The sequence below is a fragment of the Cyprinodon tularosa genome, unplaced genomic scaffold (genome assembly GCF_016077235.1).
Source record: "Cyprinodon tularosa strain WSP-4 unplaced genomic scaffold, ASM1607723v1 ctg200, whole genome shotgun sequence".
In the NCBI taxonomy this organism is placed as follows: domain Eukaryota; kingdom Metazoa; phylum Chordata; class Actinopteri; order Cyprinodontiformes; family Cyprinodontidae; genus Cyprinodon; species Cyprinodon tularosa.
Genome location: NW_024038735.1, coordinates 758,618 through 775,518, shown reverse-complemented (window position 1 = coordinate 775,518; position 16,901 = coordinate 758,618). Strand labels below are relative to the sequence as shown.

The following is a 16,901-nucleotide window of genomic DNA, read 5'->3' as shown; positions in this document are numbered from 1 at the left end:
CTTTTAATACACCAGACTACACTGGGGCTTAATTACAATGCCTTTATTCATCAGCATGGGCCAGTGGCCACAGTATACCAGGAGGAAGCATGACAAATCCAACCTCTTCTCTCTGGAATATAATCAGAAACCGCAACATACATTTTCTCCAATGTTTTCACAATTTAAAATTAAGTTACAAAGCATTCAAACATCTGACTAAATGTTAGTCGGCTTTTAGACGCTAAAGTAAGTTCCTGTGGTTAACAGGCCTCCCCTCAGTCTTAATCCTTAAACTATGATTTAAAGGAAATAGTTTGTATAGTTTACACATGAGTCCCAAAGCTCCCGCTTTATTCGAGTGTTGGTGTTATACTCTGGATTATCTTTGTTCATCCCAAGCAGCTCCAGCAGGTTGGTGCTGGGCTGTGGCACATGGTTGCATCCGTCTCTGCAGCAGCAGGTGTGACTGATGTTGTATTCCACACCCCGATAGGAGATCATTTCATGGGAGTCGCAGAGTTTGGCATCCAAGCAGCCCTGAGAGGACAGGACGTGGACTGAGCCATACCGGCCCCGGGAACTGGAGCAGTGCTGGTGGGGCAGACACTCGCTGGTGATATTTGTGCAGGACTTGCTTTTGTGCTGCAGGGGACAGAAGTTACAAAGGAGGCTGGCTGCAGTTAAAGCAGGAAGGAGCAGAGAAGAAAGCAAAAGAGTAGAGGTCAGGTTCCAGCTAAGGATGGATGGCTGGATGTCCATTCTGATGAAACAGAAAAAAACCCATTAACTTCAGATAAGTTAGTGTTTTAAAGCATTTGTATGAGTTTGTTCCTCACCTTCTTTTTCTCTGCAGCTCCATCATCCTGTAAATGGAAGCCTCTCCCCCCCTAATTAATTAAAATATGACTGATATCCAATCACAAACAGGTGTGTCTTAAAACCCATTGCAGGTAACTATTGGTTGCTAAACAAAATTTTCAAACCAGCTTTAATCTTTCAGTTTATTCCTGTAAAACTAAATCATATTCAGTGCTGTGAAAGAAAACATTTTGTGCGGCATTGCAAGCAAAAAAATAACATTATTAAGGCAAATGTCTACAGTGCCACCTGGTGGCCAATACAACAAATCACTGCATTGTTGAACAGAACAATTCAAGCTGCATCAGGTTGGTTTTGATTGTTCCATTATTGCCAGTCGGTGCCTTGCACTGAAATTAGTCTAGATTCAGTTTCTTAATCGAGCTCCTCCTTCTTGAAATTATGATCCGTAGTCAGAGGTTAACGACAGCTGTGACTCCTTGCACAAAGGTTCCTGGAAAGAAATTAAAAATAGAAATATTGGAGGCGATCTTTCAATTATACGTCACTTCTAACAATATGACTTCATTAAACATTGCAAACAAACTGAATGTTTGGTACAATTAAAAATCCTGCACCCATCTTATGCAGGAATGTTTTACCCCACTGGGTCTTACAAAGAAACACTTGAACAGATGCTTTCATTGTGTACTGATAATAGAGGAAACGTGGAGATTTTGAAAAATAAAAAAATATGAGCACAAGTTTAAGGTTATTGAGTATGTTTCCACTGGTTTACACAGGGTCAAAATCACAATTACATGCCGGCTAATATCAGGATAATACTCGTTGGCAATTTGCAGTGGCATCACACTTTCAACTAGCCTCGTGAGACCATCCTGATCTCGCGAGCTTTCAAGGTTTCACTCGCAGATCAGTCTGGCTACTTTCCGTTAAAGAAAATTTGGAGCCGTTCACCAAACGAACGTCCAATCAGCGTTGGCTTTGAGGCGGGTTGAGGTGTGACCCCTTGCTCACACTGGCTCCGGTGCAGTTACCGAGCCGACGGAGACCGCAACTCCCGCACACTCCCTCTCACACCGCCATTTTGACTACGGTGCGGTGCGGCTCTGCGGCTCCGGCAACAGGTCCGGAGATTTAACAGAAGTTCACTTGAGTTCACGTAACTTCACGCGATAACACGGCCCAAATAAAGGATTTTTGCGAGAGCTTGTTGCGGAGGGCTCCGGCACGCCGCAAGGATAGCTTTCTTGCGGAATTTTCTGCAGCGCCGGAGTGTCTCGGTAACCGCAGCCGGACAGCTCAGCAGCCGGTGAGAGAGGTTTACGTCTTTTTAATGACTTGGAATCACTGCGGCGCCGCACCCACCGCACCGCAACGGTAAGACCGGAGTCGGTGTGAGCCTGGGGTGACGCAACGAGAAGCGCGACAGTTCAGTTTAAAGAACATGGCGGCTTCAGCCGATGAAACTAGCGTTAGCGTGGCTATCGAGCAAGTTTTATCGGAATTACAGAGTATTTCTTCACTGAAAGAAGAGCAAAACACTGCTCTGGAGGCTTTTCTCAGAGGAAAAGATGTTTTTGCTCTTCTCCCGACTGGTTTCGGCAAGAGTTTGATCTATCAATTGGCTCCTCTTCGTCGTCGCTCTGTTAGTACGTCATATGCTTCGTTGATCTGATTGGTTTATTTGGCCCGTCTATCACCAACATAGGCCAATCAGCTAACCAGTATTTTCGCCACTTCCCAAATTTACTTCAACGGAAGGTTTCCAGATGGATATGCGGAGCAAATCCATCTGGCGGAGTCAGGTTAACTTTCAACAAGAAGCTTTATTGTAATTGGAAAGAATACAAGGATTTATTTGTTACAATACATATTTTTATTAATAGTGTGTGTGGTAATCTATAAAAAATGCATTTGATTGGTATATAGAAATATGCCTGTTAGAGGTGGGAGGATGTTTTATTTTCACAACCATGAGGAAACAGAGTTTGTCTATTAACAAGGTCAGCGCATTTGAGGATAGATATTTAACCCCACTTCCTGGCATACAGATGGAGATCATTATAACTTACAACTAACATTGATTTCCAGGTCTTGGCTCTGCTTTTAGTCAATATTAAGAAATGTCAAAAGCTTGGTGCCATTCCAGAAGCTACACTTTGGTCTGTTTTATCACGTAAAAAAAATTGCACAACCAATTGTATCTAAGTTTTAACGATCAACCAACTCATTGGAGGTCAAATTAAATGATCTGAATTTCACAGACTTTATGCAAGGAAAATGTTCCACTGACAGCAAAAAAAAAAAAATGCTTCCAGCACTATGCTTTTAGGGTGAAAAGCCTCTACTTGATTTCTACAAAAATGACTTTGGTTATCAGCAGCAAAGAGCTGAATCTTTGTGTCAATAATGTTTTTTTGTGCTGAAATCTGTGTAAAAGCAGAATCCTTCCTGTTGGATGGTTACCTCTCATTCTACAGTAGCTGGCTTAACTTTTGTACAGTAGTAGTAGTGTTCCTGCAGCTTCCAGTCTGTAATAGGTGGTGTAGATACAAGGTTCTTTTTAATGATTCCTTTTAACGCTCACACTGCAAAAACAATCTAGAAAAATAGGTAAAGATTTCTTAAATTAAGTGTTTTTACTCTTAATTTGAGTAGGTAAGTAAGAGGATTTGCCAATGGAATGAGTATTTTTATTCTTAAAATAAGATAAGTAGATAAAACTCACTTGAAATAAGACAATGCAATAGTTTTTTTTCTCATTTTAAATGTAAATTGTCCAGTGTCTCACGTACCTCCTCGGTTCAGGAAAAAATAAACTTATTTTAAGAAAAATTGACTTATTAAGATTTACATTTTTTGCAGTGGCAATGATGCTCTGTGAGTGATAAGTGGGATAAATGTGGGTTTACGCTGCCCCCACCATGCATGAGAAAATCCCCCAATTGTAAACCCACACTGTCATGTTTGCTAGAAACAGGCAGGGATCCTAAAAACTATTCAAAACAGTTTTGAACGAGTTAACCTTACCTGGCATTGCACTCATCAAACGACTTAGAAATCCAGTTTGGTAAAAGATCATGGATTACACTGGAAAAACGATCTAGAAATAAGTGCAAATTTCTTAAATTAAGTGTATTTGCCCTTGATTTGAGTAGGTAAATGAGGTCGTTTGCCAATGGAATCAGTATTTTTACTCTTAAAATAAGGTAATTAGATAATATTCACTTGAAATAAGACAATGCAATTGTGTTTTCTTATTTAAAATCTAAATTGTCTTGTTCCATTGGCAAGATGTCTCTTTTATCTCCTCAATTCAAGAACAAATGCACTTATTTTAAGAAAAAATTACTTATCAAGATGTTGATTTTTTGCAGTGTATGCTTAAAAGTCTAATCCCTCACAAGATGGACCAAGCAATTTAAAAACATTTTTCTATTTCTGAAATAAATAAAGGTGAAGTAGAGGGGGAAATATCCAGCCAGAATTAAACCTGAACCTCCCTGATGGTAATTAAGCTACATGTGATAAAGTATGGATGTTTCTTGTTTTATACTTATAGAAGTTGTGTTTTCTACAGTTATCCCATCCTCCCAAAAACACTTTAAATGCATTAAAAGTGCAAAATAAGTACTGCATTTATGCCGATGACAACAGCATCTGAGACTTTAATAACAGAACTGTTTAATTTGACTGCACTGCATTAAAAAAAACAGGATTGAGTGTTTTTCTTACAGCCAGATCTTCCTCCGTATCGTTGTCATAATCTCCCCAGTCTTCCTGTGCTTCTGCCGGGTCGTAGGTGTACAGCGGAATCAGACGGTGCCGCAACTCATCCATTCTGAAGAAAAAAGAATTTATGAGAGCAGACCGAAACCTAATGGATATCTCCTTACAGATAATTGAAATAAGGAATTACCCATGGATGCTTAAACTAAAATTAGGCTTTAACAAGCTTAAAATAATAAAAAAAAGTACATTTAAGCAGACTTTAAAATTCAGTAAAGTGGAATCTCTCTCTACTCGCGTTACTGAGATACAGATTACTGAGATTTTTTTTTTAATAAAACAAATCGTAGCTCCCATTAAAAAAAAATGGATGAAACTGTAAATTATTAAATGTTTGACTTATTTTGACAAATTAACATAAATACTCTCTGTGTAAATCATAGCAATGTGTAAAGATTGACTTAAGATAACAAGCCATATGTGAAGCTAATGGCTGAACACAATTTCTTGATTGGAATTAGGAAAAATTACAGATTTTACTTTTACAAATTGTGTCCCATCTGTCTTTTTCTAATTGTTTAATTCTACTTATTCATATAGAGCTTATGGAATATTAAAAATCCAATTTATTCTCCAATGCAATTGTGCAAGGGTTGGATAAAAATTAAAATTAGCTTTTAATCTGTTTATTTTCATTTTATATTGTAATTGACCACCAGTATATCCTTAAATTAATTTAAAATCTTTATAATTTAGTCGTACCCAAACTGGTAATTCCCATCCTTTCCATTTCAATTTATTAGTGTTTTTAAAAAGGACATAAAATTTGAAAAAAAAAAATTTATAAATTTCTTTGGGAAATCATTTTTACTTTTTATTTGTTTCACTATTGAGTGTATTTGGAATTTAACTTCATTATTTTGAGCCCTAATCGACACGAGTTCACAAATTCTTCTTCGTGATTAATCAATTATTGTAATAATTTTCCACTAATTCAGTGATAGATTAATCGCTAACTGAAGTTTAGAGACTGTAAAATATGCCTTTATATGAAAGACAAACAAACCTTTGAGCAGCAATCATACAAAAATTGTAAAACAAATATAAACATTTTGCATTTAAGATTAAAAAAAAGATTTATCGTCTGTCGGTCTGCTCTATCAAGAACTCCTCAAGTGGAATCATTTCAGTTTCACTTGATTTATATTCGTATTTTTATTGTATTTTAAATAGGCCTTTAGACTACGGAAGAGGATTAGGGCCACTGAAAAAAATACAAAAAGTTAGCTGATTTAAAATTTTATTACAGAATGAGAAAAATACTGACTTTAGAATTCTGGGATTAAAGTCAGAATTCTGAGGGAAAAAAAGTCAGAATTTTGAGAAAAAAGTCAAAATTCTGAGATTAAAGTCAGAATTCTAAGGAAAAATGTTAGAATTTTGAGATAAAAGTCATAATTCTGAGGAAAAAAAGTTAGAATTCTGAGATTAAAGTCAGAATTCTAAGGAAAAAAGTTAGAATTTTGAGATTAAAGTCAGGATTCTGACTTTTTTCCCATATTAAACTGAAATAATATTTAAAAATCAGTTAACTTTATTTTTTCAGTGGCCTTCATCCTCTTCTGAAAGAGGCTCATAGGTCTTTTATCAAAAATAAAAATAAGAATTCCCAGCAACCCCAGCTCTAAATGACTCCCAGCGGCCCTGGTCTCAGACCTCCTTGAACTTGTGCGCGTGAGCGGTGAGAACAAACCAGCGGATGTGTTGCGTTGGTGACGCATACATGCTGCGTTCATGAACCACGGTAAACCCCTGTATCGGGTTGGTTAGTTGACGGAAACGTAATTATCTTTTTGCCGGCGTTTAAAGATAGCGCTGTTTTTATAAACATCCGGATGTCCAGGCCTTACGTCACCAAAGACAGGAAATGAGTTGATTGTGACTTCACACCGGAGCTTCTGCTGTGAGTTTTTGACAGAACTGAGTGGAACTGAATGATCTCATCAGAGCAGCTTTCTGCTTCGCTTGAAACAAAAAAGGAAGAGCTTGATTTCCCCCGTACAGCACAGGTCAGTTAATATATTTACATTTTTAAAGCTATTTTCTTCCTTTTCAAATCCTAACGGCGGAGCCAAAAGAGACGCGAATCAAAGGACCCAGGTGCTAGTTTCGATTTAAGCTTTATTTATTTCCTGTGTGAAAGGATTTGGTTTTGCATCCGAAGTTCTTACCTTCTTCTCTTTCTGATATAAAACACCTAAAAAATAAAAAACAGCATTATTATAAAAAAAATTTTTTTCTATATTAATTGCATTTAAATATAAAGTAGACAGATTCTCACCAATGCCACTATACATCCGCTCAATGTGAGCACTATCAGTGGGATGAGAGCATAGTATCCGGGGAATTCAGGTTTTATATTTGGAGTTGATGGAAAAGTAGTAGTTTGATTCATTTTCTGTTTCTTTTCTTGTTGTTTGGGTGTTTTTGTTCTGTGCAGCTCTCCCACCCATTCAAATAGAAGCTGCCATCATTTCCAACATATAAAGATTTAAGCATCAGGATCCATAACTGCTTCTACAAATGGGGCAAACAAATCAGACTTTAATACATTAAACATTCACCAAAAAAACAATATAGTGGTCAAAGGAGAGGAAAGGATGACTTTGGAAGAAAAACAAATAATCAGTTGAAACTCACCGTGTGTGATTATCTGCAGAGAGCTTCACTGTCAGCCGTCTTCCTGCTTTTCCTCTCTTTCTGTCACTACTATCCAGAACAGAATCAGATCTCCATTCTTCAACCTGTTCTCCCACATTCCTGAGTGAGGAGTGAATTAGTGGCTTTCTCAATTATTAATCTATCTATTGGTCATTAACAGCTTTCAGGAACTAAATGCAAACAATTAATGCAGAGCAATCATGTTTTCATCCGTATTGTTTATTCATGTTTTTAGGTTGTTTTTAAAAAAAAAAACCCTCTTTCATCTTTTGAGGTGGATGGTGTAATGTTTAGTTTCCTCCAGCAGAGGGAGTGGTGGAGCTGCGCGCACCTGCTGGGTTTGTTACAGTAGGAGGGCTGAGGAAGCTCAGCTGGGAGCAGCAGTACAGGTCTGACTTGCTCTGCATGGCTTCATACGGGAATTCAACGTGAACAAGAATGGCTGTCCTGATATCAGAACTCTGATCGTAAGTTTTTCCTGCTAAACTGTCTATTACTAAACAAAAAACGTTTAGATCTTCACTAAGACTAACATCAAAAGATGACTTATGCATCTCTGATCCATGTTAGGATTTTTTTTTAGACATCTTTTCTCTGTTATCTCTATTTATTCTGATTGATTGAAGTTTTATTTACAGTTAAAATAACAAATTCTACGCGGTTATTTCAAGTTTGAGGGTATTTCCATAGATCTACTGGCGCGCTCTGCTGGATTTCCTGTTGACATTTGAAATCTTGTTAATGATTAGATCAACATAGACCTTCAGGTTTAAAGGCGCTCATAAAACGACTCACTCATCCTTCCTGGATTAAGGTGCAAGCTCTAATGTAATTCATTCAATTTGTGTTTGTTTTGTCTTTTAGCTCTTCGTTTTGTCTTGCCATGAAGTAAGGACCAGCGCAGCAGTTTAAACACCATCAATTAAAACCAGGTTGTGCCATATCTCCTTAAAAAAATCCTATGGCTGCTCAAAGAGAGTTTCTTTTGAGACAGAATCCTGTCACCGACGACCCGAGTCCTTTGAGGGACGATTTAGATAATTATTATGAATCCATATCAGGAAATAATCTGTATGAGACCTCCCTATCTGGGCTCATTCCGACACTTGAAAACCAGACTGAAGATAGAGGAAGAGAGGCTCCTAGGAACGATCCACCACCGGTTCCTCCTAGAATACGGTTACCGAGTACTCCTGCCCCGGTCAGAGGTCAACCCCCTCCTCTGCCCCCCAGGAATCCGGCACCTTTCGGCTGTAGCCAAAAGCAGATTTCATGTGATATCGAGGCTCCTCATAAGTTGGTTCGGTCCAGAACAGAAGTAAAACCTCATGTGAGTATCTTTAATATATATAACTTAGACGTGTTTGTCCCAAACTGAATTTGGAAAGTGAAGGAAAAAGAAAAAGAAGTGAATTATTTGGGGTTTTTTTACACTTAGAATCCATGGGCCATTACACTGCTAGACTCTCCAGAAGGCAGCACAAAGAACTTGGCTTCATTCAGCAAGGCAACATCACAGTAAGACAGGGACTTTTTTTAAAAAAATGTTTGTCATGCGAAACGTTTTTTCGTTTCCTGATACTTTTCAGGTTCAGGTAGCTTTTAGTTTCCATAGTTACGTTTCTTAACGGTGACGCATGTTTTCTTTGACTACTTCAACAGGCTGATGTCCCGATACAAGCACACAGACAGGGTTCACAACCCAGGTGTAGTATGGGGCCAGCTGTTACGGATCCACCCTGCTCTGCTGCAGCAGGTGGGGATAGAAGTCACTATATCCACCGAGGAGGGAAATCTCATGTTCCCCATTCCCACACCAGGTAAAAAATCATAAACTTCACTTTCTCAAAGAACCATAAAACACACATTCATTTAATATCAAATCAGTTTTACCTTTGAAATATTTATGTAAACGTCTAAATTAGCCGGAATTTCTGAATCCAGTCAGAAATGAATGATTAAACATATTAAAAAGCATGATCTCACTCATATACTTGCATTAGACTAAGCAGTTTGAGTGAAATAAATCAGTAAAAGCAACAAACGCCCCACCATCTTGGACACCATTCAGTAAAGGCGACACCAGCTATCTAAGAAATCAGATATTAACCACAATGTAGTTTATATCTGATGTGAGGGTTTCCATTGACTAGATCAAAGTGTGAAAAATTTGGATTAGTCAAACCTTTGAGCAGGGATTTAAAAAAAAGTTGTTTAGTTTCAGGAAAGTTTTAGTGCACTTTGCCAAAGAAAGAAGGATCAGGACTTCCCCAACCCCAGCCACATGTAACAAAATACTTATCATAAACTCAGGCTAGGTAACAGTAAATGACGTCTGATCTTGTCTTTCCAGTTAAAGTAGAAGTCTTTGAAACAGCTCATCTAAATTCTTTAGCAAGCTTTGAACTTTGGCTTTCTAGCATAGCTATAAAACAGCTAATCAGAGCTTTGCAGAGTAAAAAATGAAGCCAAACGACCCCCATTCCAAGGGGGGGTGGACCCGTTTGTCCGTTTCTTATTTGTACCTATAGGCATTTTTACCTATCTTATTTGTACCTATAGGCATTTTTACCTATCTTATTGGTACCTATAGGCATTTTTACCTATCTTATTTGTACCTATACACATCTTATTTGTACCTGTAGGCATTTTTACCTATCTTATTTGTAACTATACACATTTTTACTTATCTTATTTGTACCTATAGGCATTTTTACCTATCTTATTTGTACCTATGCACATTTTTACTTATCTTATTTGTACCTATACACATTTTTACCTATCTTATTTGTACCTATAGGCATTTTTACCTATCTTATTTGTACCTATAGGCATTTTTACCTATCTTATTTGTACCTATAGGCATTTTTACCTATCTTATTTGTACCTATAGGCATTTTTACCTATCTTATTTGTACCTTAGACATCTTTACCTATCTTATTTGTACCTGTAGGTATTTTTACCTATCTTATTTGTACCTGTAGGCATTTTTACCTATCTTATTTGTACCTTAGACATCTTTACCTATCTTATTTGTACCTGTAGGCATTTTTACCTATCTTATTTGTACCTATAGGCATTTTTACCTATCTTATTTGTACCTTAGACATCTTTACCTATCTTATTTGTACCTATAGGCATTTTTACCTATCTTATTTGTACCTTAGACATCTTTACCTATCTTATTTGTACCTGTAGGCATTTTTACCTATCTTATTTGAACCTTAGACATTTTTACCTATCTTATTTGTACCTTAGGCATTTTTACCTATCTTATTTGTACCTTAGACATCTTTACCTATCTTATTTGTACCTGTAGGCATTTTTACCTATCTTATTTGAACCTTAGACATTTTTACCTATCTTATTTGTACCTTAGGCATTTTTACCTATCTTATTTGTACCTTAGACATCTTTACCTATCTTATTTGTACCTTAGACATCTTTACCTATCTTATTTGTACCTATACATGTAGTTTGAGCAAAACTATGTGCTTTGTTTTAATTTGAGTACTCTGGCTCATCGCCCAGAGCGCCATTTGATCATGGGGTGCCATTAGCTCTTCAAAAGGGGTCTAAATCTAGCTTACTGCATGGGCATCCAGTGAGAAAACCTCACCCCTAATTTACATTCTGTTAGTATTTTATTTTTTGTCTTTTAATGCTGGGTTGTTGTTTTTTTTTTCTCATCTGTTGTTTTCTTTTTTGTTGCTTTTGTTTGTTTATGTTGAATTAAAACCGTTTTTTTCCATTTCTAGTGAAAGGTCTGGTCTGGCAAAATTGTTTTTTTTTATTTTCTTTTTTATTTGCTAAAGGCATAAACCATTTCAGAGTTTCATAAATTGTTTACATTTTCCTTTTTTATGCCAGAGATTGTTTATAATGTAATCCAAACTTTCTGAAAAAAAAAAAGTAAAGGCAAAAGAAAGGGGATTTATTTTTTGTAACTTTTTTTTGTACATTAGTCCTGCTTAATAACTACAATATTTATTGTTAAACCAGGACTGAATAATCATTATACACACAAATTGTACATTATGTAACTTTTATTTGGTTTTGTCAATCAGCCAACAAGAAGGTGGAGGATCTAATTGATGATTATTTCAAGTTACTGGACCGCACAGCTGACACAAGCAAGGATTACGTTTTAAAATTTTGTGATGCGGAGGAATACCTTAGAAAGTGAGTGTGTTTCTGTTTTTGTTCATGTCACTCATGCATCCGCTTCTGCTTTTAAGCTTCAGTTGGACTTTTTTTTAAAGTTTATTGTTTAGTTTTTTTTTTTCCCTTTGTTTCTCTTTATAGTGAGGAACTTTTGGGCCTGCATGAGAGAGTTCAGATGTATTACAAGTCAAAACTGGTGATCAATCTTCGACTGGTCCACGTGAACAACCTTAAACGGCATCTATCCAGAGATGTGAGTCTATATATATATATATATATATATATATATATATATATATATATATATATATATATATATATATTTATTATTATTATTTTTTTTTTTCCTCTAATACAGCTGAAAGTTAGAAACATTGAAAGTAAAGGATTGGTCTCATCTTTAAAGGAAACGTCCGGTCAGCAAGGAATAATCAATGGATCATTATTTCTACCTAAAACAAATACATTCATGGTAATTTAATGAATTTAGTGTTAATTGGTAAAAAAATAAAAATAATAATCTTCGTCACGATCACTGAGTCTGGGAGCGGCCATTTTTGCCCAAATATAGTAACACCTTCCTACTGCCATCTTCCAGCAGTGACGTCACGGTGCGGTAAGCCTAGCGCCATTCTCCCCGCTTTCCAAGCTAAATCAATGGGAACTATTAGACGCATCTGCAATCAACAACAATTATTGAAGATTTTCAGAGGACTTCACCATTGAAATTCACCAGAGCTATAGTGAAACTGACAATGCCCACGTGCATGGCAGCTGGATGCTGGAATACATCGGGTAAAAGTGAAAAAAAGAGTTATTCCACCTTTCTGATTCCTGATCCTCCACGGACGGGTTGGTCGTTGGATCGCCAACTTGAAGAGGGAGGATTTGCCATCGAAATTCTGGCCAGAGAAAAAACACATAATATGTAGCCAACTTTCGGAAGAAGAATGTTTTCAAGATGAGTTGGATAATAGTGACTTGTGACGAACACCAGATACAGCACTGGGACTTGATCAACAGCCGATACCGCACCGTGACGTCACAAACCAGTAGGTGGCAGTAGTGTTCTTTGACAAACATGGATGCCTCCAGTAAAGCACATTCAAATGAAAATTACTGTTAATTAAAAACACTTATTTATTGAACAATATGTAACAATTTCATAATTAAAGTACTTTAAGAAGTTTTAATTCTGAATATGACCGGGATTTTCCTTTAAACTTCAAATGCTGCTGCTGCAAGCACTAAGAGCTTCAGGGCCACCATGAGAGTAATGGTGGCTGTAAAAACCTCCACCCTGACTTTTAACTCTTTGTTTACACACAAAGTAACAAATACTGGTATTTCCGAACAAGAAAAAAGGAAGAACGGTTTACAGCCAATAAGAAAACATGGGATTTTGATCAGTATGAAAAATGCAATGAAATCTGTTGTTTAGGATGCGGATGATAAAATCGAGTGCAAGTTGTATCAGTTCCAGGGTCCAGTCAGCGTCCACAGCACCTCCAAGTAAGATACCATCAAATATAGCTCAATTTAGTGTTTTTACAAAACAACTGGGCTGACGTCTGTGTGTGTTTTATCATTCCTCACAGGTTTAGCATGGAAAATGTGCTCAGTACCTACAACAAACATGTTGCAGACCTTATAAGCAACAAGGTTTGTGGAAAGAACCAAAGTGGTATTTAAAATGGTGGCTTTTAATGTTTGGATTTTTTTTCCTCACCTGAGTTCTATCATGTTTTTAGTCTGGTAAGAGTATCCCATTGGTTGTGACCAATGTCCGCATCATCTGTAATCTTCTATCTGGGCTCACGTGTAATGAGTTAGAGGATGCCATCAGCGGACTGAACAGAATCTCTCAAATACATCTGGTAGGTGGTCTCCTGAAGTTCACTACAGTTTTTCTTGTTAGTCACTCTGTCAAACTCTTAAGTATGTCCATCAGTTCTACGGTGCTCTGGTCAAACTAGACTGATGAAAGTTACGTATAAAACTACAGAGGCCAGCAGGTGCTAGCAGAAATGAGCAGATTGAGGCTACTGCGGGTACAACTAATGAATATGCCACTTGGGGACCTGTGAGGCGTCCGTTTCTCAAACTAGAGACTCTAATGTACTTATCTTCTTGCTCAGTTGTGCAACGCGGCCTCCCACTTCTTTTTCTACTCTGGTTAGAGCCTGTTTGTGCTGTCCTCTGAAGCGAGTAGTACACACCGTTGTAGGAAATATTCAATTTTTTAGCAATTTCTCGCATGGAATAGCCTTCATTTCTAAGAACAAGAATAGACTGTCGAGTTTCAGATGAAATTTCTCTTTTTCTGGCCATTTTGAGCGTTTAATTGACCCCACAAATGTGATGCTCCAGAAACTCAATCTGCTCAAAGGAAGGTCAGTTTTGTAGCTTCTTTAACGAGCTAAACTGTTTTCAGGTGTGTGAACATGGATTGCACAAGGGTTTTCTAATCATCAATTAGCCTTCTGAGCCAATGAGCAAACACATTGTACCATTAGAACACTGGAGTGATAGTTGCTGGAAATGGGCCTCTATACACCTATGTAGATATTGCACCAAAAACCAGACATTTGCAGCTAGAATAGTCATTTACCACATTAGCAATGTATAGAGTGTATCGCTTTAAAGTTGAGAATAGTTTAAAGTTATCTTAATTGAAAAGTAGTGTACACAACTACTGTTATTCTGCAAAACTGAAAGACTTTGTGTTTGACAATAAAAGGAAAGATACAAAAACTTATTTCTTCTTTTAACTTTCTATTTTAAATCCTGCATTAAAGCTTAACTTGCTGTTAGTACTGAGGGTTTGGTCCGACTTGGTTATTATTTTTCTTTTGCGTTTGTTTTATTGATTGTAGAATTTTGCTCTTATTTTTAGTCATTGCTTTTTTATTTATTTTTGCAGCATTTTCCTGCTGCATTTGTTTTTTGTGTTTGAATTTTTTGGACTCCGCATCATACATGTTTTTGTAGCTCGTTTCGTGGTTTACTGCTTGTTTGCACCTGATGGCTACCCCACAAATCAGTATTTGTGGTGGTAAAGGAAAACCTCATTACTCTGAACATAACATCCCTACAGTGACACCTAATAATGGCAGCTGTGCTGTGGATATACTTATACGGATAGAATTAAAAAACGTGCAAATGCAGAGTAAAGATTTAGAGGCTGCAAAAGACTTGAGGCTCGTTTGGAAATTAACTTTCTCACAGTCAGAGCTAATGAGCGATGTTTTAATCAAAGCATATTCATGCATTGGTTCTAAATTCAACTGAGAATATTTGGCAAAACTTTGAAATCACTTCTGAAAGCTAGCCTCCACCTGATTGGTGCAGTAGAATCAAAATTGCTAAATTCAGATTAAAGTAATTATATAAGGTTTAGATTTAAGGGAAGAGCCAAAAAAAATGTGCACATTACACTTAAAAAACACTGTGTTATCTACTTCTGCTGGAGGTTTCTTCCTGTTAAAAAGGGAGTTTTTCCTCTCCACTGTCGCTAGAAGAATGCTTAGTGTGAGGGATTGCTGAAGAGTCAATGAGTCGATGCAATCAACTAGTTTTCCTTAGATAGAAAACCTTTAATCAATCCGACTGGATGATCTGATGAACTGTAAAGTGCCTTGAGATGACATGCAATGTGAATTGGCGCTATAGAAATAAACTGAATTGAATTGAATGTACTTTCCACTTCACAGTGATGTCACTACGTTGTGTTGGTCTATCACATGAAGCAGTAAAACATTAACCAATAAAGCTGCAATGTTATATAATACAGAATAAAGTTAAGGTATCATAAATGCCTTTGTAAGCGCTTTGTGTACATATGTCATCAATCAGCTGAATAAAGTTACAATACATTTGTTTCCTTTACAGAGCCAAGATCAAGTAATGGAGTGTGAAGCTGGTGAGTCTCTATAACAGCATTTATAAAGCCGGTTAAAAGGTGGTTAATTGTAATTGATGAGCTGATTTAAGCTTGGAGTAGATGTCTCATGAATAGAGTAAAATGAGCCACATACTGTGTGGTTTTCTGCTGCAGATTTACAGATTTCCTGTTGATCAGGAAATGTTTATCAGCAGAGGTGTCAAGTAACAAAGTACAAATACTTTTTTGCTGTACTGAAGTACACTTTTTAGGTATCTATACTTAACTCCATTACTTATTTTCCCCCTACTTCTGACGTCTACTCATTACATTTTCACACAAGTATCTGTACTTTCTATTCCTTACATTTTTAAAACAAACGCTACTCGTTACTCTTTGCTTCGGTTTCATGTTTATAAATATTTATTTCCCGTCATGTGCGCCATCCAATGCAGATCATTGGCTGGCGTATTGGCTGGCCCATCCAAATGACCTCCCTTCATTTGGATGGGATTAAACTGATTTCAGATAAAGTAAAAAATCTAGAATTTCCTTTTTGCATCTGAGGAATATTGCAAAAATTAGGAATCTCCTGTCCAGGGTTGATGCTGAGAAACTAGTCCATGCATTTGTTACTTCAAGGCTGGACTATTGTAATTCTTTACTATCAGGAAGTCCACAAACTGTAGTTAAAAGCCTTCAGCTGATCCAAAATGCTGCAGCCAGAGTTCTGATGAAAATTTAAAAAAGAGATCATATCTCTCCTATCCTGGCTTCTCTTCATTGACTTCCTGTTAAATCCAGAATAAAATTTAAAATCCTCCTTCTCACATGTAAAGCCTTAAATGGCCAAGCTCCATCTGAAAAAATAAACTGAAAATAAATAAACTGAATTGAATTGAATTGTTGGCACTATCTCAAAGAATTTTTCGCAATAGTCGAAAAATGTAGCTTTCAGTTTACATAGTGGCATCTGGCTTTTTTTTTTAAAGGTTACTTTATACTTTTATTATTTAAGTAGTTTTTTGGGGGCAAATAATTTTTCACTTTTACTTGATACTTCAACTTCAAACTGCAGTTTCTATACTTCTACTTAAGTAACAAATGTGTGTACTTTTGACACCACTGTTTGTCAGCTCATGAGGCTGCACATGTCAGATGAAGCAAAAGTCTGACCCTATTATTTGTCCTCTTTGGGCTGATCTGATCTCAGCCACCTTTCTGCAACATCTCTATGAAAGGCTAAAAAAAGGCAAAATGAAAAAAATAGCTATAAGGGTTGTCAAAAGTATCGATACGCAAAAAAGTATTGATACTGAAAGTGCAGAATAGTGGAAAATGCACTTTCTGAACACTGTGATTGAATAATTCTGTGAATTTTTCAGTTTCAGACTTTTTTTGTAACAGGTGCAGCTGCTGAGAATGATTTTTGTTTCTTAACCGGTTTGGCTAGTGTCATTTTTATGTGTGTAAAGCGTAGCCAAGGAAGGGCCACTTAATTTTAATTTTGCAAGTTTTTTATCAAGCTTGCTAAATATTGTGCACAGCATACAACCTCAAAGTATTATTTTTTTTTTCTTGTATTTTATTAGTAATGAA

The 16,901-nt window shown here is 36.7% G+C and overlaps 1 protein-coding gene and 1 long non-coding RNA gene across 3 annotated transcripts in view; one reads left to right on the top strand and one right to left on the bottom strand.

Moving 5' to 3' along the window:
* Positions 1-28: 28 nt before the first annotated feature.
* On the bottom strand, positions 29-7,346 carry LOC119783245. The gene is made up of 6 exons (XR_005280767.1): positions 7,234-7,346; positions 6,875-7,110; positions 6,765-6,790; positions 4,540-4,645; positions 819-1,294; positions 29-742 (listed from the first exon to the last, which is right to left on the bottom strand). It is a non-coding gene; the product is annotated as an uncharacterized LOC119783245 (long non-coding RNA).
* pik3c2g (phosphatidylinositol-4-phosphate 3-kinase catalytic subunit type 2 gamma) overlaps positions 6,455-16,901 on the top strand; it is a 36,519-nt gene continuing 26,072 nt past the window's right edge. Inside the window, exons 1-11 of one of the 2 annotated variants that reach the window (XM_038284657.1) lie at positions 6,455-6,602; positions 7,559-7,721; positions 8,119-8,584; positions 8,693-8,772; positions 8,917-9,074; positions 11,323-11,437; positions 11,561-11,672; positions 12,861-12,931; positions 13,018-13,081; positions 13,171-13,296; positions 15,311-15,341. In XM_038284657.1, the coding sequence (XP_038140585.1) occupies positions 8,216-8,584; positions 8,693-8,772; positions 8,917-9,074; positions 11,323-11,437; positions 11,561-11,672; positions 12,861-12,931; positions 13,018-13,081; positions 13,171-13,296; positions 15,311-15,341 (1,126 nt within the window). In that variant the 5' untranslated portion in view covers positions 6,455-6,602; positions 7,559-7,721; positions 8,119-8,215. The remainder of the gene's footprint in view (positions 6,603-7,558; positions 7,722-8,118; positions 8,585-8,692; positions 8,773-8,916; positions 9,075-11,322; positions 11,438-11,560; positions 11,673-12,860; positions 12,932-13,017; positions 13,082-13,170; positions 13,297-15,310; positions 15,342-16,901) is intronic. The other variant, XM_038284658.1, reaches the window with a different exon arrangement.